The sequence below is a fragment of the Megalops cyprinoides genome, chromosome 7 (genome assembly GCF_013368585.1).
Source record: "Megalops cyprinoides isolate fMegCyp1 chromosome 7, fMegCyp1.pri, whole genome shotgun sequence".
NCBI classification, from domain to species: Eukaryota; Metazoa; Chordata; class Actinopteri; order Elopiformes; family Megalopidae; genus Megalops; species Megalops cyprinoides.
Window position 1 is genome coordinate 14,892,570 of NC_050589.1, and position 23,946 is coordinate 14,916,515.

Consider the following 23,946-nt stretch of genomic DNA (forward strand, 5'->3'; position numbering starts at 1 on the left):
ATGGCACACTGGCCTCCAATCAGTCTGTATCATCAGTCGTCAGCATGGCTTCGCAGCACAGCCCAGTGAGTGCTCTGACATAGTGCCTTTCAGTAATGGGTGTTCTCCGTCTATCTGCTCTTGTACTCTTCCAGACAAGGCCAAACTGGAGGACCTGAAGAAGAGGCTCTCTCCTGCCCCGCAAGACGCAGCTGCCTTGCGGATGTACCCGGCTGAGTTTGAAAAGGTAAAGATGGGGGCCACTCCTGCACTCCTCCAGCATCAATGCTGTGATTGAGACCCTCAGGAGGCTGAGCTATTGAGCGGTTACCTTTGTGGGGGTGCTGCAGTACCCTGCATGGGCTAATGGTGACCGTTTCATATGGACCATCTTCTGGACTTCACTGACCCCAATCCACACTCCAGCGTCAGCATCACCAGTCAGCGAACAGGGATCCTCTTTGTTTGTGTGTTCAGACGTCACATGTTAGCACAGCCATGCTGGGAGAAATGCAGGGAGCGTGTTAAAACGCTCGTCCTGTTTAAAGAGTATGAATAGTAAGCCTGTTGGAAAACAGACGAGGCGACGGGAGTGACTCTTTTTCAAGTGCGTCAATGTCTTCATTGCTGATCAGTCCCCATGTGTATTGTCTTCGCCCTTCCCATCACATGGTTCTCCCGCAGCTCCAGCTCTTTGAAGTGGTGCGCACAGCGATCCCTGGGGGGCGCCCAGCATTTTGAATAGCGGCTGCCCCATCGCAGCGCGTCTCCCGCCCCCGTAACTCAGTGAAGCCTTGCCACGTTCTCAACTCCCTGTGGATGAAAGGGGGAGAGGGAGGCAGGAGCGTTCGAGGGGATGAAGTCAGTGGGTCCGTATCAGGTATTGTTGGGGGACGTGAGTCAGGTCTTCCCGGCCGTCCGCCCCCCACCCCAAGGGGTGGAGACACACTCCCTACCTGGCCAGGTTACTCTGCTGGGATGGAATGTGTCTGGGGGCATTCCAGAGGAATCAGGTTGCCCAAACGGTCTACCTAATGGACCCCTTGGCCACCTTGCGGCGACGCTTTCCTGCCTGGCCTTTGTAGCGCCGCATGGCTGAGGCCTGACTTCATGTGTCCCGTCGTTCAGAGAAGGAAATTAGATTTTGGAAACAATGGTGGTGGGTGAACACCTGATGTATTATCCAAATTAAAGTGACACAGCCACAATAGCCCCCCGCTCATTAAAACGGTGAACTCATCAACGTGTCCTCAAACCCTCTGGCTCCAACGTGACTGAAGAAACACTTTCCAAAGGTGTCCTTTTTCACTGCAGTTTATTTGAAATGTGTTACATTTGAAAAAACACATTGAAGGTAAATGACTCCTAGCATGCAAGGTTAATATCCTCCACTTGCCTGGATTTCTTGTTTATTCTGTCTGACAAAATGGGTCTCTATGGTAATAGCTACAATGGCATACCCTGCCAGCAGTAGGAAACCTCAATCACGTAATATGTTTCTATATGGGTAATGGTCAGACTGTATGAAAAATACAAGACATGGCAGCAATAAAATCCAATGCTTATTTTGAAATGTTTCTGCAGGATGACGATTCCAATTTCCACATGGATTTCATCGTCGCGGCTTCGAACCTCAGGGCCGAGAACTACAACATCCCTGCCGCTGACCGGCACAAGGTGGGAATGTGGCAAGAGAGGACTGGCTCACTGCCTCTTAAAACCCGCATAGGTCTCCCTGTTTGATTGAATCTGTTCCCTGTGGCTGCCCCCCCCCCCCCTCAGGCATTGTTTTCCTGCATGCACACACCTGCCCCACAGGCCCCTGACCTTTGTGTTAAAGCAGAACTAATCACAGTACTTAGCTGTTGTGTAGACATGTTACCTGAGCTCGGTCTGGAGCGGGCAGGTAGATGGGGGGAGGGGGTTGTGTGTGTTCTGAGGAGAAAGGATAAGGGGCTGTTATTTTGGCAGCTGTAGTTGTGTAGCAGGAGCATGGAGATGGAGATGGAGAGGTTGGAGGTAGTGATCCAAGGATCCATACTGAATGTGCACAACAAAAAGGGAATTTGGGTCATGTGAGAAGCTCCTCCAATTGGCAGGAGTTGCAGGTGTTTCAGAATTTGGCAGAATTTCAGAGTCACAAAAGATGTGTTCCTGCATACATGCATATGTGCATGTATGAATGGTGTGGGAGGGGGCATCCAGGTTCCTTGAGCATGTTGGGTAATTTCATTGTGTCTGAGTGTCTGGAGAGGACCTCCACCCATCATGATGTATCATTTGTTGTCTTTATTTTGTTCTCCAGCATAATGACCTAAGCATGCTTCCTCTGGAGCTTAGAGGCCCTTGGCTCCTAGCTGTGTCTGAAAAAGCTCTGTCTGAGTAGAAGGTTTTGTCCCTGCTGGAGTCTCTGACCTATCTCACACACATATATATATACATGCACACACACACACACGTACACACACACACAATTCACTCCACAGACCTCCTCTCCTTCTCCATCATCATGATCAAGCCATCCTCTCCACTTCTGTAATTTCTTTTTGACTTCTCTCCTCTCCTTGCCTTTCATCCTCAAACCTCTCCCCTCCTTTCTCCTTCTCCTCTCTCCTCCTCTGTCCTTCTCTTCCTACCTCTTTTGACCGTTTCCTGTTCCTTCTGTAGAGCAAGCTGATCGCCGGGCGGATCATCCCGGCCATCGCTACGACGACAGCAGCTGTGGCGGGCCTGATGACTCTGGAGCTGTACAAGCTGGTTCAGGGCCACAGGAGGATCGAGTCGTTCCGCTCAGCTTACATCAACCTGGCCGTCCAGCAGTGTGTCCTGTCCGAGCCCCTCGGAGCCCCAACCTACCGCGTGAGTAACAAATCGATTCTCTCTGGCGCAGTGCTTCCAGGATGACAGACACATCTGTAGACCAATCATAGAAGCCACCCACTGTCAGCTCACGCAACTGTGTGTAGTCTAAATAAATTCAAATGAGGCAAGGGAATATCGGAAATCAGTGAACCGTATAGATGTGTCCTGTTGCTTCCTGTGGAAGTGACCATTTCAGTTCAACATTTCCAACATTGTTTTTCAGTTACAGAATTACAGAGATTGTAAGTCTTGTGTGTTGCCCTCATTAGTGTGTCTGTGGTTTTATGAGTGTTTTTGTACGTGCTCTGCACTGTGTGCAAGTGCACAAGAATGTAACCATGGAGGAGTTCCAGAGAGAGAGAGAGAGAGAGAGAGAGAGGGAATGTTATGTGAAGCAGAGGAAATGGTGTCTAAACTCAGTACAATAAATGCAGATCCTTTTAAGGCAACCAAGAATGATATTCAGCCAGCTTGAGCTCCTCTGACACAACTGGAAGCGCTTGTGAGCCACATCTCCTGTCAAATAAAATCCACCTCTCTGGAGCCTTGTATATGGTACAGTTACTTGTAGCCAAAGCAGAGACAGCAGGCCCTCTCACCTATCACCCATCAGAGAATTTTGTCAAGGTCACAGCCTTAATCTGCTCAATGTCATGGCATATAAAACTCAATTGAAGGACAAGTGGGTAAAAGATTGTCCTTATTTCACTTTGCCTTGTTCCTAGATGCTGTATAAATTTATGCACAGTACAAAAACAGTGTTTATGTCTGTGCACTGGATGATGTGGGTGTGTGGAGATGATATTCCATTGTGAATGTGATTTAAGTCCCCAGTTTGTGGTTGAGGAAAGATGGTGGATGCTTCCAAATCTGTATTTGGTGAAGTGCTTAACAATGTCGGTGAGAGGAAGACATCACCCTGCACTGGTTACCATAACTGTCACCGCACAGTGGCATTCAGAGTAAATACTCATAAGAGCAAGTCCAGCCATTGGAGGAAGTTAATCCATCAGCCTGTGCAAGGAAACAGAAACCGGGGTGTTATTTTCGGCTGCCGAGAGAAGGTAATGCACAGCCCGCTTGTTTATGTGAGGAATTACTGTTATTATTCATCGCGACTGCCTTGCAGGCCTGGACTGGAATTGGTATTTGGCAGCACTTGAAATTGCTGTTTCATTCAACTTTGGAACTGTGATTCACGTTCTCTTTTTGAAATCTCCTTTATTGACTAATGTCACATATTGGTTTTTGGACTAAGTCTTTTCAATCTGTGCATGTTGTTAGGATGATGCAACTTGCTACACCTTGTAATAGGAATAGGTAACATTACATTCGGCCACTGCTACACACGTTAAACTAAAACCGCTGTGCACCACAAAGGAGAAATCTAGACGCCAAATAGGAGACAGCAAATGTCTGACCTCTGAATCACATTAGCTGAATGCATCTGATCTCAAACCAAAGTGTTCTTCAGTTACTAACATAACAGTATCTTTTGTTTATGAAATCAGATCAAGGAGTATTCCAGGGAAGTAAATAAGTTCAAAGGTTTGTGACCCAAAAAACATCTAAGCTCTTTCCCTGCCTGACCGGTACCACTGAAAGTAATCGAGTATGTAGGAAGGTAGGATGTTCTTGGACATGGCAATAAGTCAAAAATACACAAAGCTGAACCAGATGAAATTCTTAATTCTAATAATCTTTCAAAAAGTCAGCAGATGAACACTAATTTGAAAAAACAGTGGGACAGGACCGTGTTGTGGCCCATTGTGGGAATCTTTCAGGCAGGCTGCTTTGAGGCCAACGGAGCCATCAGAGTGGGGTTAGCCCCCACACATGGGGGTGAAATATGACCCTGTGGCTGCTGATAGAGCAAAGTAAGAGCAGGCCGGGACTGAAGGCACTCGATTTCACACCAATCCACATGTCATCATCTTTGTCTTCACCCCCACCCCTAGAAGGCCCTGAGCCAGCTCCCTTCACCATCTGGTCAGCTCCTGGCCTTGTAATCGAACACACATCTCACAAGGTGTCTGGTTCTTTGCTTAGATGGGCCATATGCCAGAGGCAGCCATTGATGTCAGCCCGTGCTTTAATATGTTCAGACAGGATGTGGTGGAATATATAGACTGGCAGCAGCCATGATAAGGGGGATGGGTCATCCCTGGCTTTGTCTGCAAAGTTCTGTGTTTTAATGTAGTCTGAAAGGAAAAAACCTGTCCTTTTCTTTAGAAGTGTTTTGTTTTTCCAACGAGTGTTATTATCAGTCCTGGAGTGGGAAGATGTGAAAAGTTCTCCAAGATTTACTCAAAGACTTGGACCACTGTAACGATAGCTGGTTATGTAAACTTTTCCATGCAAACTGTAGCCATTTTGTGCCAGAAAATGATTAGATTAATTGATGGACTTCTTATGAATTCAAATGTCATCAGATATTTTCCTCCCTCTGGGTCTCTGCACAGCTTTGATATCTTATATGAAAATCCTCAGATATAATTTGTAAAACAATGCCAGTAAAGCATTTTGAATTATATTGAAAGAAGAGAGAGAGCATTTGTGAGTGAGAGAGGGGGGTGTGGGAGAGAGGGAAAGACAGTGTGCTGATGCCAGCAAAGTCGAGGCCAAGGTTCTGTTGGGTCTATCAAGGTCCCCAGTCGTATGGTTATGGTTCAGCAGTAATCAGCTTGTAAGCCGACCCGCACTGTTTCACTGCTCTCTCCTCGCTGATTAGCCCCTTGGGTAAAAGTCACCCTGCCCTGTGACCCCTCGCAGCTCTGCTCTGTGGGGCTGCTGGGAGCGAGAGGGGCCCAGAGGAGGGGGGGGGGTGGATGGAAAACCTCCCCAGGTGACCGAGGCTGAGTCTGGTTAGCATTACCTCATCAGCTATGCTCCTGACCGTAGCCCCCCAAAACTAGTCTCACAAAGTTGTTTTTTGTGCGTTCATATTACATTTGCTGATGTCATGAACCGATAAATTCTACACGTGGGCTGCAATGAAATTTCAGGCTACTGTAGTTTGCAAACTGAAAGCTGTTTTTAAGAGGAGCCCTTTTTTGCAGTAGATCTGAGGCTGCTCCTCTGCAACAGAAGCTTGAGATTGTGTAAATACAGCTAGAGGCTGGGCATGCGTGGGTGGGTTTAGAGTTACAAAATCTCTACCTGCCGGTAAAACCCAGTGGATTACCTGATCTGCCCAGCGCTAGCTGAGTAATGACCTCACTTAGGTGCTGATCTCTGAGCACTCCTACAGCCGTGCGCTTTCTAGACGTGATCTCATTTCCATGTGCAAAAGAAAGCAGCATAGTTTGTAATATGATTCATGAATATGTTTCATATAATTTTATTATTTTTTTTAGTGGATACATGTATGATTTATTTAATTGATGATAAGCGTAAGAGTGAGATCTTAAAATCTGGCTACTGGATTTTTTGTGGACTTCATTTGAATGAGATTTTATGTGTCATCCTCTGGTTTCAAGCCACGTGACGATCCTTAGTCTTGAAATTAATGTATATTAAGTACATGAAGAGACCAGCTGTCCAGGGTCAGACGAGCAGACTCAGGTCAGGGAGGTGGCCTATCTGGAGGGAAGCCAGCCCGTGTTTAGTTACATTGAGGAGTCTTTGGATGTGCAGTTTAACTTAAGTGAATGCAGAAAACAGGCTGTCTGGCCAGATGGAGAGGTACCGTGAATAGGAATTGAAGGAGGTGAGGTAGAGGTTCTAGCAGCAGAGATGCTCTGCAGTTGTTTGAGATGGGGTAACAGATATAAGTGCTGAGATACAGGTGATGTCTTAGTGGTTCAGCAGAATTATTGGCACAATGCAGTGTGTGTCTGGTATTCATTCAGTGGTGGAGGAGGTATACATGTAACTCGTGGAGCTTTATACTTTATCTGAAACAGTAGAAATGACTATCACACCTGGACACAGTGAAGCTGAATGTGCTGTACTTACAGCAGTAAAGATGAGTATGTTGTACCTGGAGTAGTAATGTTTATGTGCTTTACTTACAACTGCAACGTTACCTGCAGCGCTAAAGAAATATATGCTCTACCTATAGTAATAATGTGAGTGTGCTGTACCTGCAGCTGTCACAATATGAGTGTGCCTTACCTGCAACTGTAATGTCGCTGTGATGTACCTGCAGCAATGATGAATGAAATAATAATACTGTAACTGCTTTACCCTGCTGCACATTAAAAACATAGGAAAAGGACAGGGGTTTATCTGGCTCTGTGCCATGTACCAGTGCACTTGTGCATGCACGGTCTGCTTTAGGCATTGCTGCTGAAGATTTTATTAATATTTTTATCTCCATTTTGCCAGGCTAAATTTCCTCAAGGATTATGGGAGATTTTATTAGCTTGTTTTTGAAGTGTGCAGGCTGCAGCTGTTTAATCTCACTTCAATGTGACATTGAATGTGAAAGAGAGGCTTTCTTCAGACAGGCCCGGGTCTGTAGTGTGTTCCCTGTGAGATTTCATCCGCAGGGCTTTCTTTCCTGTTGTTTTAAGGAATGACAGAGCGAACGCTCTTTGGTGTTAAGACGAGTGGCTTGAAACTTTTTAATGTCTCTTTGTTCAATGCCTTGAGCACCCCACAAAGCCTAATGAGCTAAAAACACTTTCAGCATGGGCCCACATAAACACTAATAAGGCTCTCGGCTTACAGTCAGGCAACCCAATCCACGCAGGGTGTTTCTAAGAGTCTGTGGCGTCTGGTGGCGGCGCCAGCGGCCCCGAGGTTACAGCCACTCAGGGATCAGGACCTTGTTGAGAGCCGATAATGTGGACACGCTCTGTGGAGTCGAGCAGGGCACGTGGGACCAGCATGGCTGGGGGGCACTTCAACTGCCCCCCCCCCCCCCCGCCCCCCCCCCACCAGTTCAGACATCAACAGTATTGCAGAGCTCAGACATCACGGTTTAGCCTACAGTTGATGTATGTCTGTCTCTCCTACGCTCTGTCTATAATTAAAGGAAAAAAAAACTTTATTTTAATCTCATTTGAAGATTACGCTTTTACATTGAGAATGTATACGATAAATTTTCCCGAAGGCGTTCCTTATTCCATCTCTCCTTTCTTTCAAGCAGCTTTACTTTCATTTTAGGAAGAAATACACTCCTGAGGTTGAAATAGGAATGTCATATGCTTGAGAAAAATTGGAGTCATGTAAGCACAAGTTTGTTGTAACAGTGAGGGAAAAGAATCAGACACATTATTATTTTAATGTAATTTTGCAATGGTGAACTTTTGTTGTTAGAAGGCCATGTTTTACAGCATTATCTGTGTCTTTGAGGTTCGCATGACCCAAACCACAGTTTGTCCCTGTGACATTTTATTTGTGTCAGCTGCAATTGTTCTGTTGCAGTGCAACTTAGACACAAGTGGGGTAGTCCGTGGGTAATGAATGGATTTCCACCCTAGAATTATGAAAATCATCAAATGACACAACAATCAAACCAAGCTTGGGAGCTAAACTGCAGGGAGGATGTCATGCGGCAACAGCGGTGGGGTTAAGTTATTTTTTTAAACCCAGAGAAAATCTTCCCTTGGTATGGAAGGCATGTCAGACATCACTTTCCTCCACCCATCTGAGCCATTCAGCACTTGCGAGTCTGCACGCTGAACTCTGACGTCACTGTTCAGCCTCCGGCTGACTCACTCTATCTCACATCCTTCAGTTGCCTCCGCGGAGATCAGACCTCCTCATGGGTCATGCGATCCTCAGATGAGAGACGTTGGCACAGGCCTTCTCCACACGCTGGAGTCTCCTCTCCCAGGACTCATCTCATGACCAAGGGAGGAAGTGTCATTTTCATGCATCTGTGATTCAGCTCTCAGGCTTTTAATTGAAAGCCAGTTTTGTGTAGGAGCAAGCTTAAACCTTAGGGGAAGTGGTGACTCTGAGGTGAAATTCTTCTCCCTGGATGTGGTAGCTAAAAGGAAATGTGAATGAACACGCCAGTGACCCCTTGTTTGGGCCACCCCATTGCTAATCCGTGGAGGCTTGACTCTGGGTGGACCAGTATGGGGAAAGAAAGGCTGTGGAAATCAAAGTCACATAAGATGAACAGGGTAAAGGCTGATTAATTGCAGGCCATTAGTGGTTAGAGCCAGGAGTCAAGTGGCCATGTTGCTCCTGCAGTACCTTCTCTGGGGATGAGATCTCGAACCCTGCAAACAGGAGCGTAAAAGAACCTGTATTCCCATAGTGCTTCATCTCTGGTCTGTGTAGGAATCAGGGTTCAACCAGGCTGCTGTGTACTGTGCTACAACGATTACTGCTTTTGAAATTTTTTTTCAGCATGTTTGGCACAGGGAACGCTTCCTTTAAACAGCTGTTTCCTAAAATAGGAAGTTCCCACTGCATGTTTCCCCTACAGATCCACAAAAAAATATGTGCAAAAGAAAAATAACCCCCACAAAGCTCTTCAGAGAGATGTTGAGAGGAGATTAACTGTAAACATTTCGTGTTTTATTAGTGTTGCAGCTGAACATCGTGAAATTTCATTAGCTTAGACCAGTCATAGAAGACAGTATTCTCTCAAAATCTCTCTACATCTCAAAAACGTTAATTATATGTAAACATTATGCCACCATCTGATTTATTTAATTCATTTCTTTGTTAGCCTTACTTTTATTTTTATCAGGTGGTCATTGAGGGTCTGGGTCCAAACAGCAAAGCCATTCTAGCATGAGTAATGTTTAGATCATTCATGTTGTAGACAGTTTAAATGTAACCCCAGTTGGTGCAGTATTTTCAACACCCTTTTTTTAGTCCAGGAATCATTTTATCTCAGATTTCCTCAGGGAGAGGAGCTCACATTAAACGTTTACATAGGATCAGAAAACTGAGGCGTGCTCCTTCAGTTCAGGGCTTCAAGTTCTGTCTTGCCGAGGAGTTGAGTTGCTCCAGTTCATATCAGACTTCTTGTCTGAACTGCTATAAAGCTCACATTCAGGAACTACAGACGTCCTAAGAATCCACCAGGAATATTGCATTACTCCAATGCGACCGGTTTTTGTATCAGGGCATATTTTCCTGCGTGTTTATCAGAGCAGAGGGGAGAAGAGTGGGCTCCTGATCACGCCCGAGGGTGCTGTCCTCTGAAACGGGATACTCGGCCCCTTTGCCTGGTGCACTAAAAACCCAAGAAGCCGCACCGTTCCTGAAATCCAACACTGTTCACAGCGTGAAGAGTCGTTCAGGCATTCGGCCGGCGGGCATTCCAGCTTGCGCGTTTTTTGTATTCTGGCCTGAGCTGAGGGGTAACATTCCCTAACCCTGCATCGATGCATGCCTGTCGCACCCTTTAGCGCACCCCCACTCCCCCCCCCCCCCCCCCCACTCCTAATTGAATTACCCGTGTCAGAGCAGGCTCCTAGGCTCAGCAGAGCTGCGGTCTAAGGCTGACGTTCACAGAGGGGCTTTGTTGGACCTCGGCAGAAATGATGGCTATTTCCTGCTTTCACAGGAAGCAGCATATTGGAACCAGATTTCCCCGAGAGCCCCTGTGATCTCGCCTGGTTTCTAATCACTCGCAGCCTCCTTGGCCGGCAGGAGGAGGGCAGGCTTTGAAACTCATCTGCCCTGCTTCTCTTTTTTCTTTCTTTTTCTTTTCCTTTTTTGTCTCTGCACATTTTCTTGCATGCCAGCTTTCCTTCACATTTGTGCTGCGGAGACCAACATGGATCTCAGCAAGAGAACAGCAAGGAGCAACCCAAACAAAGGGCAGATAGTCACAGCACAGTGTCTATATATACAAAGAGCTGACATGTAATCACAGCATCTTTGTTTTATTTTTGAAGAGATGCCATTTGAACTCAGGAGTCAAATATACCGTCATGGGTTTTAAACTGTCAGGAGAAACATAAGTGACCCTTGCATCAACTCAAACATTCTCTTTTCCCTAAGAAGAGGGAAGGAACTGGCTGAGTGGCACTATAAGCTAACCACCAGACATTTCAAATGAAATTCTCTCAGATTTTTACTGTTACGATAATCCCTGAGGAGAATTCTGTGTTACGTGCCTTTAGAACGTGTGGAGGAGTGGTGGCTGCAAAAGCTGCATAGGAGCCAGTTAACAGCATCCTCTCTGATTACATCATCGGGGCTTGATTTGAGCAGCATGCCATTGTTTGCGCCGTTCCCAGAAGGAGACCTGTGAGACTATCACTGTGCTCAAATGTATTTCCTCCCTCCACTTACCATAAATGCAGAGCTGAAGGAAAAGTTATTTTTACAACTTGGACGTCTGGTTGTTTTTAGTGTATAGGGTGTCATGGGAGCTGAGTTTATTGGCCTCCCTCACTCTGTTGACTCTTTGCAGGTTATGAAGTATACCAGAGACCTGTATCTTCAGAGATTCACTGAGTTCAGATTCACAAATTTGGATGGGTCGCAATCAGCTTTAGCATTAATTATTTTGCTTTTACATTTTATATTACATCTGAACACAAAATAATGGAATGTGTGGGTATCTGGTCCTGGTTAACCACACCTTAGTCATTAGCTTGCAAGCCTGAAGAGCTCTGTGGCAAAGGAAACTGAGGCAGGTGGCTTGGAGCAGTCCAGGATTCACCTAGTAGCCATGTTTATTCCCTGTGGGACCTGTGGTCAGGATTACAGGGGCAGATAGCCTAGTAACAATAAGGTCAAAAGGAATGGGCAAGGAATTACACCCTAAACCATAGACGGGTCTTGCAGAACACTTACCTCGCACTCCACTAGCAGTGCAGAGGTATGGTTTGGTGACCATTTATATTTAGTCATTTGGCAGACACTCTTATCCAGAGTGACTTACAAACGTGCCTTCAATGGGGTTAGGCAATTTGCGGCACTACTAAAATGTTAGTGCCATCCTTGAAATGTCGTGCCATGATGGGAAACATTGGCGTTGACTGATTCACTGACATATGTAAGGCTTCCACACCAATGAAGACTTGCTTCTATTTAAGGTTAGAGCCATTCTCAGATAGAGGTGAATTGTGACATGCGTTCTCATGGTGGGAAAGATGCACACAGGGATCAGGCTGCGGGTAGAAGTTCCCAGAGTTCCTTGGGAGTACCTTTGTGGAGAGGCAGGGTGGGTGGGACTTGTTTCCTTGAAGTTAAGGATCCTGTGTGGCTAATTGCACACTGCATACACATGAATCCCACCACACTGCACTCTCCTGGGGAAGCAATTCCACAGTCCCGGGCCAGCATCCGTGCAGTGGCACAGGGGCTTTCCCAGAAAAGGGTATGTCTCTCCTGTCTAACCACGTCTTCAGCACAAACACGCATTCCATGTTGGTGGAATTTTGAAGCAATACCATTCCCTTATTTATGATTTGAGGAAATCTTTGTATATGTGAATATAATAGGGGATATATAAAATAAAAATTTTGACTTATCATTGCAACAGTCATAGTGATGCACCAGTAGTATCTCCACAGTAACAGCAATGCTGAAATTTGGCACATTTCTGGGGTGAAAAATTCCCTACATAAGAGTAAGAATTCATGAACATGCCCTCTTAATGATGCACTAAATTCGTTATCTCAAGATTCCTGTGAGAATTGTTTTTAACATTTAAAGTGAATTTTATATCACCAAATTGATGTGCTCCTTTGCCAAATCCAAAAATGAAGTCAGCCTAATATCTACTTCCTCTTCTCTAAATTTAAACACAGCTATTAAGTGTTTGTTCCTTTGTTTATTTTGGCTGACTGTCCACTTGGCCAAGAGTGGATGGCTGTTTTCCTGCTGGTGGAGGCCCCTGATGAGAAATATTTGTGCTGTCTGTGTTGTTTGTGTTGACAGTAGGTTTTCAGCTACTGGTATTTCACTATGTCTCTGTGGCACTAGGTGCTGCAACTAATAGAGGTGTCCCCATGGCAACTGCACCACCCCGTGTCCATCTGGATCTTGGGGCACACTTGCCACCCCCACTGGCCTTAATCATTATGGGGACTCATCTTAACACCCTTGTAATTACAGGGTGTACATCTTCCACAGAAATCAGGCAAAACGCTAAACGGCCATGATGTCACTGGAGACACGTTGTGCATGAGCCGCTGCACACTTGTACAAAAAGACTACGCATAAAGGGTCCCGGACCGAACACAGTCTGCAATAAGGATCCCCAGCCCTTAGAGAATCGAAGCTTGTGGCTGCATTGTTGAAGTGTAATTCAAGACGCCCGCCTGAATAGCCTGCTGAACATGCAGGCTCCCCAATGAACACAGTCAGCTTGTGGCTTCTGCTTTTGTATTTGTTTGCCTGGTTACTCTAAACCATGTCTACATAGCCTGTTGCTGATAGGACGACTGTTTCTTTCAGTGCTCTTAACTGTCTGCTTGTCTGTATTGTTTGATGCCGCTTTTCTGCGGTGTGTGCTGGAGACACTTCCAAGGCTCGATTCTGCCTTTATTGATATATGCTGGTACACGCGGTTTGGGTACTTATCCAGTTTCCTCAGGGTGCATTTTTTTTTCTCCTTTAGTTAATCCTGTAGCATTTACCTTCAGCTGCCTTCTTCTTTCAGCCGTCTCTTCTATGCCAGTGCTTGTTACCCTGGCTGACTTCAAAGCCTCTGTGCTCTCTCCTGGTGTGGTAAGACCAACTCACCTGAGCAGGTGTTCTCAGCCAAGCGGGGGTATCCTGGCAACCAAGCAGGTGATAAGGGCTGGAAAAAAACAAGCAGATGTGAGCAGAGATTTATGCCCCCCAGCCAAGCCTCATAAGTCAAAAAACATTTTCTACGTGTATTTAAAAACTGCTTTTTTAGATATTATTTGTCCATTTAGGTTTATGCGTAACATATTCATTTTCTTTTGAGTTGAACATTTTAAAAAATGTTCAACTCAAAAGAAAATGACTTCTACTATTTTCGATACTTGATGCCTTTATTCCCAGTTTCCCACAATAGGCTTGCTCACAAAAGGGCTTACACTTGATGTTACGATTTTCCATATCTGAGGAAAGCCTGACAGAGAGGAGACTGTTTGCTGCACAGTGAATTTGATTTGAGTTTTGCCCCTGGTCCCTCATCAGAAAAGAAGCTGCATTCAGTCCCAAAAAAAACCCTCCTTTATTGATCTAACTGTACTCCCCATGTGTTTTTTCCTTACTGTCCCACCACAAAGATCAAAAGCACCACAGAGGAAGCTATTTTAGCACCAAGGAACCAGCCAGAAAGGGTACTTATCTTCCAGTTCCCTACACACTGAGTGAGATGGGAAGGCTCTTCCGTGGCACCCGACATGTAGAAAGCCAGGCTGAAATTAGTGGCAAAGTGCTCTTTCCTTTGTGTTTTATTCCATTCAGCACTCTGATGTATAAGGGTTTGACAGGGTTTAGAAGCACAGTGTCGCATCGATGGGCAGGATCCTTTAAAAGGTTTTAAGACTAAAACTCTTCATATAAAGTCCAAGATCAGATTTATATTGGCTAACAATGCTGAAATTTGTCATTCAGGCTGTGGCTGGGAGCAGCTGGTGTAGGAATCCTGTTTTGAAAGTATCAAGACTATAAATCAAATGTTTAAAGCAACTTTCATTTGGAGATGTATTTGACCACCAATGCTGTGTGTTGACTGCAGGTCTAGAAGCATCTTAAATAGTTCTGCTTACATTCACCAGAATGGTCATTTGCAGTGTTGGCCCAACAATATAGCTAATGGCTTGAAATATTTGAGGAGAAGAGCAAGAACATGGTTAGTCAATATTATATAATATGAATTTTGCTATCTGTACTTTTTCCATGAAAAGTTACATTTTCCTAACAGTACTGAATGTGTTGACATTGCTTTTGGAACAAACCGTCCATGGACAAATTGGGAAATACATCATATCCGTTAACATCATTAATCACAATTAAATTTCTAAGTTGTTGAACAGCCTGAGTGTACGTGTTTATGAATACATATAGATAATTACGTGAAGATAATAGTAAGTCACATATGCCATAAATGTGGAGTTCATATAAATTTTGAATTTGAGTTCAGTATAGCCAGATTTTTCTTTCAAATGTAATTTTGTGAAAATGAGACCTGACAAGACCAGCAAAAATTGCTTTGATGACAGTGTTGGCTGGTTTGGTGCTCTCTTGAAATGCGCTGTTTAACATTCCAGCTGTGGACCAAAGCCGCGTGTGGCAAAACTGTGGTTGATAATTGCATACCGTATATTATCACAACTGCAATTTTCACACATGCTTATTATTCCCTGGGTCAATTCAGTTTGGAGTTTGCACCTTCGACTCCCTGGAAAAGCCCCTGGCAGCTGTTAGCCATACTATGTTACTTGAAGCAATTTTTCCTTTTGTTTTTGGAAAACATGGAGACCTTCTCGTTTGGCAGCCATTATAGCATCTCTTTTCTCTGCATTAAATGAAGGCAGCATGTGGGAGTGATTATGTAGGCACGGACTCCAGCGAGCCCTTTTGGCCTGAAGCTCCTGTCTCCCAGCTCCATCTTTTCACACTTGGATGTCAGGGCAGAGGTGCAGTCTCAGAGCCCAAGGCAGGGGTCTCATTAAGGAGATAATTAACTTATCTGTCACCAACTGAAAAACTTTGATCTGAGCGCATTGTCTCTACCTTACCTCTACAAAGGCAATGTCCACCACCTCCGACAAAATAATGTTCTCTTGTCTCCCCCACAACTTCCAGTCTCTGCTTGAAGTAACTATAAGGGTTTAATCAAAGTGGTCTTCAGCACCTCCACCAATAACCCAGTGCAGTAAACAGTGCAACTGAAGCTGCAGAGAGATTGGCACGCTTTAAGTCCAGAGAAATTGGAACATTTTGTAGTCCTTTTTCTTTTCCCTTGATAAGTCTGTGCTCTTCCCCTTGCCAACCGTATGAACTCAGCCGGCAGCATGGAATAAAAAGTGGATTTATGATTAATGTGGCCGCCCAGGAATTCAGTGTTTGTTACCAGACTTGCTCAAAAATTCCGCAGTCAGGATAAAGTGCTTTCTCCTCACTGTGGGTCCTACATAAATCACTGGTAGTGGATTTTATGTCGCATGCAGCATAAAATCTAAAATCTGAATCTAAAAATGGAAATTGGGACTTTCTAGTCATATTCGTGTACCTCATTAATTTAGTAGTGTGTGAACAGAATTACTATTATAGGTAGAGAATAACGTAAGGGATGTGATTCAGTATAGCTTACTCCCACCTTCTATGACTGTTTTTATCCAGACAGTAGCAATGCCATCTGTCATCTGAGTCGGTGTGTGGGGGCACATGTGTCTGTGTGTGTTTTTGTACAATATTATGATATTAGTGATGTACACATTCTGACAATCTTGGTGTGACGACAACTGTTACATCAAAGGAAAAGTTTATAGTCTTGCAACAGAGTGGAGTTTCCCCACTAACATCAATCAGGACCCAGGTTATCCGGTGAGTGTGCATGGGTGTATGATTTCTGCGTATGAATGTGAGTGTTCGTTTCACAGTAGACAGTGGTCTCACCTGGTTAACTCTCAGTACTCCAATGAGTAAGCCCAACAGGGACTTTTCCCACTGTCATAACTGCAACCAGAATGTTACTGTTTTCTGGTGCTTCTCCATTTTCTTTTCTGTCAGGCCAAGGGGGATCCATGTAATGTGTAACTGCTACCAAAGCCCGATAATGCAGCAGGTGCTAATGAATATGAGCCATGGCCTTGGGTAGGGCTGCCACAAGGTACATCAAATCAGGTAAAAGTGTGAAGTTTCTTTTAAAATATTGTGAACAACCTGTCTGTGAAAATTACAAGAGCAAGGTTTTAGAGAATCTGCTAACTTGAAAAATTACGGTGTTTCACGTATTTTATGTTTTATTTATTTTTGATTCATGATCTGATCAGCAAACTCATATGTTACCAATATGCTGATGTTATAGCTTCCAACACTCATAAGTCAATCATTCACTCTAAAGTTCATTATTGCTTGCTGTTGACGCCATTGCTGTCTGGCCTCCACTAAGTTTAAATTGGTGTAGTCTCCACTCTCACTAAAGGTGAGTAGTAGATGTATGACACTTTCTACTATCAATCACTGAATGCTTATCAGTAGAAATAGTAACTTTTCTGTTCAGTTCAGCTAGAATGCCAAAAACACTCATCACAGTCTGTTGTAAGGTGACTGATGAAATTTGTGTTTCCCTATAGCTTTCTACAAAAAATGCAATACTTCAAATCTATGAATAATGCTATGTTACACAACTCTTTGGCTGCTCTTGCTAATCATTAACTTTCAAATGAGCTAAACCGAGGGCAGGCCTTGGTTTCTCTCCAGAGCTGGTGTGAAGCCGGTGTGATATAATTCCCCAGTTTCAGCTATCCCTGGAATGCTGCGCTTGACTTATTTCCACATTTGCTAAGGTCCACTCGGTGTGGCCAGGCTGCTCTGAGCCTGCTTTAATGGCAGAAGACAGGGACAAGCTGTAGCATCTGCCGAAGCACAGCTTTATGAAGCTGCATAACAAAAGACCTGGCAAAACTAGTTTGCAATGTAGTGCCAATTAGCGTGCTAAATGTCAACTGCAGTTGGTGCAGTTAGATGAAAACCCCTGAAGGTAAACTCAAGTGTAAGGATACGTCACATCTGAGAGGAAAGAAGACGGAGGAGAGGGTGGGGGTGTTTAGTTTGACCCATTTGGTATACTAATTGAGACTGAAATTTTTTTTATATCAAGTAAATACGCGTGCGTTTTATCATGAAATCAGTCAAAAGTCAAATGAACACAAAAGCGCACCTGAAAGCCCTGTCCCTGTCTGTGTGCCTGTTATATAGTGAAAGATACAGTTGTGAAACTGAGCCTGTAAGAATCTGTGATAGCAGCCTTGAAGGATATTATTTCAGATTAAGGTTGGGGCTGTGCCACAGACACTGCACAGTGATCAGTTTTTTAACACACAGTGACACAAGCACACATTTATGCTTACAGACATGTGCCAGGTGAACTTCAGAAAGGCGAGCACTACTCTTTATTTGATGCTCAGTTGTTTTGCATATGATGAGCATGCCAGTTTAAACAAGATTTAAGCATTAGCATCTAATTTATTTTCACTTGTTTGTCTGTAGTAACATCATCTATGAACACGTAACAAAATACAAAAATTACTGCTCCTAAAATCAAACAATCTAATTTTAACTGAAATGATTAAATATGACCCAATTGCTTTGTTACGGTTAAATGATTTTATTTGAACTGCACAGTGATGCTGGAATAATACCACTAAACACAGTGAAATAGAAAGAAATCAGTCATCAAGATGTGATTACCTAAACTAGAACAATCAAACAGGTCCAGGACAATTATCACTTTGAAGGGAAATTATCTGTCTCTCCTCTTCCTTAACTAGCCACCAATGACACATACACACTTTTCCCAAAGCTGTGTACTTTCAAGTCTTTCTTGTCTGTGGTGGTTTGGCCCTATTTTAGAAATCTGTTTCCCAGTCATATTTATTATTTGTTTTTCTGATTTTGTGACAGTGCAGTGGAGTTAGTGGGAGCCCAGTGCACTATCAAAATAATATTTTAGACATGATTCCTTTAGATATGTCTGTCTCTGTTGTAACAGCTTGTTATGAGCTGTGAGAGCTGTGCTCAGACAAATATGGAACATATTTGGTTTGGAAAAGTAGGACCTCTGTGACTGCTCACAACTTGTTATTGTTTGAGCAGACAAGACATAAACGAATATTTGTATAGAAAAGGGACTTCAAGAGAGGAAGAGCAACAGTGTTCTTTATAATGTTTATGTAGTCCTCCTGCACTGAGGTGAACCACAAATCATTTTTCCATAAGAAAGCCTGGAGAATGGAGCCTTTTAAAACCCTGCAGATGGGAGTGTGGGTGAACCATACAGGCCTTTCTCACTGGGCTTGACCTCAGATCAGAAAGAGGGATCCCATAATTATCAGCCCGTTTGGGTGAACCGCTTTCTCTGCTTGTCATCAGTAATGTGGCGGAGGAGACCTCTGAAAACGCTTTTGGCGTCCAGTCCCAGGAGTTTCCCCCCTCCCCTATGCTGTTTTGTCACCCCAAAGCCCAGGCCCTGCTGTCACCGTTCTGCAACCTGATTGCTCTGGCTTGATCTCTCACCACGTTGCAGAGGGGTGCAGGCGTTGGCCTCCACATGTTAACAAGCTCACCTGATGTTGGCACAGGACTGTCAAGTTCCCAGAGCACGAGCGAGAAGACAAACTGTGGGCTGTTTATTGCCCTGCTCTGTGTATTGAAAGCACGTGTTGTAGGTGAACTAACAGGGTTCACTTTCATCCCTATGTGTGTCTGGGCATTTAAGGCAGTATAAGCTGCTGGTTCATCCCACAGATTGGGCGCGGCATTGTTTCTTGCTCCCCTTCGGTCAGACCTACCAGGCACAATGTTCGTATTAACCGTCCATGCTCAGTCAGATGCCATCACCACACCAAAACCTCTTAAAATGTTTATCATTATGTTGTTAGATATTATATCCTCAGATTCATATTGTTATGTAAATGATTTTGTCTGGAAAAAAGTACAGGATAATGTGGTAATGGTCTTTCTGACTTCAGTTTGTGAAATTACCTAGTGAGCCAGTGAACGCGGGTATCTGTTTAGTCACTGTTAGTCAGAAATCATGTGGTGTTTTCCGGGTTGGAAATAATGTTGTAGAGGACAGGTGGGGACCCCCTGTACTTACCCCAGTACTCTGACACCGTGGTATCAATCAGTGCAGGAGTCCTAATGGGCTTGTTTACTTGGTTTTTATCTCTTCTACGCATGTTGGCACGTGACCCTGCCGTGCGCATTCGCGATTAACATAATGACTCCCCCTCCGCTAACACAACAAACCTTTTTCCACCAGCTTCTGTTTTGTTTCTGAACAATACATGCGTCATGCAGTGACAGACATGGGAAGTTATCGCAGTTGTACATCGTATAAAAAGGTGCCTCAACCAAAAACGTATGAAAACCAAAAAGGGAACTTGAGTATGCCATGGAGACGGAGAGAGGAACAGCTCTATACTGAGTGGCTGAAGTGTAAATGACATGTACTTTTCCAAAAGGGGAGGGAACTTTGTTTCCTTTTTTAGCCCACTTCATTGTTTATGAATTCCGTTCTTTTAGCTGTAGAACATTGATTTCAGTGTGGCACATTCTGTTTAAGATCAGGTTTGCACAGTTTCATCACTCCCTGTGAGGTCATTTAGGCTTTGGAATGCGTGAAGACTTCAAATTGATGAGGAATCAATTTAGAACGTAGAGGACTTTCATGTTGCTTTATCTGTCCGTGCAAAGGCTGGTGTATCGGCAAGGCCCATGGTGTGAGCAGGATAGCTGTGAAAGTGAGGTCTGTCGCAAGTTCAGGTGAACATGGCACAGGAGTGTCCTGATGTAGATGTCAGTGAGATAGATTTTCTCCTTAAGTGTTGGCTCCAGATCAGTTTTCCACATTAGGTTGTAGGACATTACGGTTTGGTGAGCTGGTCCTGGATCTGCTGTTGGGAGGCAGACAGCAACCAGAGCACGCTGTTTGTCAGAGGTGAGTGTAGGAGGAGGAGCGGGGAAGATAGATGGCCTTTTTTTCATACGTCTGTCTGCCATAAGTAGAGTGTGCCTGTGAGGGCGACCCCCTGCGCAGAACTCACCGACCCGTGCCCCTCCGAGGGCAAGATGGGGGCAGACTTCACTTCACAGGTCAGAGGTCAATTCAGAGCACACTTCCTGTGACATGTCAAACCAGGCCCCTGTGGACTCCCTCCCTCATTTCCTGTCTCATCTGTTTTATCACTGTCACCCATTGATGTAGCCGGTAAAGATAAGCTTTTTTATTATATACACACAGTCAACGAGTCAAGTTATTTTTAAAACTTTGCTTACTGAAGAAGAGAAATAGATTTAGGGTGAAAGATGGAGCACTTCACCAGATTTGCCACCCACCCAACCATGGAAATGGATATATATGTTTGTAGGTAAAATATGGATTAACATGGCAAATAGGTAATTACCTGAAAGTAGTTGAAAGTTGAAACGTGTATACTAGCATATTTGAGGATTTCAGTTCTAGTACAATAATGAAATTGTCATTCATATGTAAATTGTAAGAAATTGAAAATGATTCTTAAAACTGTATAATCGAGACATGAACAATGAAGAATTAGAGTTTCTTGCAGGATCAGCAGCACCCTGCCATGTGGAATCTTAGCTCTGATCTGCTCTGCATGTCTCTCACTGTGTTCCCCTTCCCTGGTAATGTCCTCCTTCTCCACACTGGTCCTCTCAGTGTCCTTGTGATCGCTCACACTGTAATCGTCCAGGCCTTCCCGCGGTTTCACAGCTTCACGCCCATCGCACGAGCACTGGGGATGGTTACATTAGTGCAGCATCCTGCGGGCCCAGTTATTTCCTCTCCCTTAAGCTTATTTGGGTATGTAATTGGTGGTTGGCAGAGTGGGAGATTGGAGTGGGTCAGGGGCCAGAGCTCTAAATGGTGCAGAACATCCAAACTGTGGATTCGGAGAGAGGCATTATTGCCAGGCCCCAACCCCCCCCCCCCCCCCCCCCCCCAGAGAGGCTAAACTGTTGAGCTGTGGGTCCTCTGAGCAGTAATAATGCCAGCATGATCTCTTATGAGTGCTGGGACTGAACACTCCAAATGGCTTCAGAATGGAAAAATGTATGGATTAAGTATCTGGCCAAATGACAAAATCGCATCCCTGTGTGGTGAAGTCAGCAACTCAGAGCCAGTAAAACACACTAATAAAACCGTTGTCATGGAGCCATGCAGTGTCTCATAAAGTTTGTTAGTTGCTGCCTTTTTATGTATATTTCAGTGCATATATCTGTGCTCGTGTATGGATTTGCCCAAAAAAGTCTAGATTATATTGTCACAAACTGTTAGGACCGACTGAATTTTAGTAAATGTTTCAAAACTAAGACAACCATTGGAACTTTGGAAGTGTTTTTATTCAAAAGTAGAGGCGGGACAGAGAAGAGTAAATACAGCTGATGTATTGAAGATGTGCATAGATGTGGGATATGTGTGTAACTGATGGAGGGTTAAAGGATTAGCCGTTTGCCTTGGCTGATGGCACGTTAACCCACCCCCTTTTTTTGAACAGCATCTCGTTTTAATCAGGACCAGCTGGATGAAGGGCTTCCTGTAAGGTGACAGAGGGCAGGAAGTGCTCCCCCATTACAGGGTGTGGGTCGGGCAACGGAGAGGGGGAGTGTGAGAAAGAAAGAGAGCGAGTGTGGGAGCGCTCACACAAAAAAAAGGGGCGCACGGCTTTCCCCCTCCCTCTGGCCCGAGGGACATCGGGACCGTAGCATGTGAAAATGAGCGCGTTCTCTAATTACTGACCGCAAGGCTGTTTCTCATTGCCGCGCATGCATACTTAAGGCATGAGGTTAACAGATGGAGCTCCCTCTGCATAAAGCGTGGAGCACAGCTCCGCAGTGTCGTGCTTGAATGAGACCAACTGTGTGGGAGAAGGACCCTGGCGAAGAGGACATCCCCACAAGCGCCCTCATACCTGACACGCTCTGGCAACGACAGTGGCTGTTTGTGGCTCATATCATTCTGCTGCTGATGTAGATATTAATAACAAGATGGATCAAAGTTTGGCTGCAGTGCTCAACTCATAAAAGCCAGTGTGCATGTCACAGTATTGTATTAGACACTCTATTTGAGACAACAGAGACACTTGAAAAGCACTTGAATTTTTCTCCCACGTGCGAGTCACTCCTGCATTTATGATCCCCCTAAAACAGTGTTTCCCAAACCTCTCCTGGGGGACCACCTGTCCTGCATGTTTTAGATCTCTCCCTGCTCCAACACAGCGATTTAAATGATAGGTTTGTTATTAAGCAGCTTCAGGAGTTCATAACGAGTTGATCATTTGAATCTGTTGGAGCAGGGAGACATCTAAAACATGCAGGACAAGTGGTCCTACAGGAGAGGTTTGGGAAACGCTGCCCTAAAATACACATTTTAAGTGCAGATATTAAGCTTGAATGGTATAAAGAGCAACTGCTGCTGTTTTCTGAAAAATGATCAGGCAGTTTAACATATTTTGTGTGAAATGAAATTGAACTTATCTGTAAATAGTCAATGACTATTTGAAAATGAGCACCAGGTAAACATTTTTGGGAGTATTATTAAGTTAAAATCAGTGGTGGCAGAAAGTGAGGTGCTAAAAAAAAAAGACATATACCTCAAATACAAAGATTTATTGATGATACAAATAGCACTGAACTCAAAATAGCTCAGAACTGGGGCACCGAACATATACGCAGGGCCTACAGCAGCACTCAGTTGCAAATAATGTGTTTTGACCTTAGTATTTGAATGTCTGTATCAAGGAGATCACAAATCATTTTATCCATCAGGATTGATTTATAAATGCCAGTTAAGTCCAACGAGTCCAACCAGCTGCTTTTGTAACTTGCTGACAGATCGCTGCATTTTGGCTACTCAGGGTTGTAACGTGACCTTGCAGTTTATTGCTGTTCCAGATGCATGGGACAGGGTGTGATTTGGCCTGAGCTGATTTGTTGTGTGTTCCCAGTCCGATTTTCAACAAAATAATCAATGGACTGTCAGTGATCTAACTGCCTCAATTACACGGCACTGTTTAGATGAATCTGTGTATTTGCGTGTTGGGAACATGACACAGAAACTACATTACACGGCCTTCAGGCCAGTAGACAAACATTTGCATTCTTTCCGGTGTGATTCATCAGTAGATGAAAATGATATTTGAATTGTGGTGCATATACATTTTTTCATATGTGGATCGTGAGCAGAAGGTGACACTAAAAAGAACATAGTGCAACATTCTGAAACTGAAAATCTGAAGTTTGCCCTATGAACAGTTAAAATGGAAAACAGTAAACTTGCAGCAGGACATGAAGAAGACGTCCCATAATTTCCATGGTTGGCTGTGTCTTGCTTGATTAGTGACAGCATAAGGTAACACAGAGGAGACCATACAGACATCACACAATGCACAGTGTTTGTTGGCTTGTTTCATATGTTCTGGGAATGTCCATCCCTAACTGAAGTACAGTTTCTCTGCCTAATATGACCTTGAGTCATATGCTTTAGTCGGGAATAGACAGTGA

The 23,946-nt window shown here is 44.3% G+C and overlaps 1 protein-coding gene across 1 annotated transcript in view; it reads left to right on the forward strand.

Annotated features, from left to right (window-relative positions):
* The window catches only part of uba7 (ubiquitin-like modifier activating enzyme 7), a 58,544-nt gene that overhangs the window by 17,366 nt on the left and 17,232 nt on the right, over positions 1 to 23,946 (forward strand). The window contains exons 20-22 of the mRNA XM_036533268.1: positions 135 to 226; positions 1,564 to 1,656; positions 2,647 to 2,838. Coding sequence (XP_036389161.1) covers positions 135 to 226; positions 1,564 to 1,656; positions 2,647 to 2,838 — 377 coding nt within the window. The remainder of the gene's footprint in view (positions 1 to 134; positions 227 to 1,563; positions 1,657 to 2,646; positions 2,839 to 23,946) is intronic.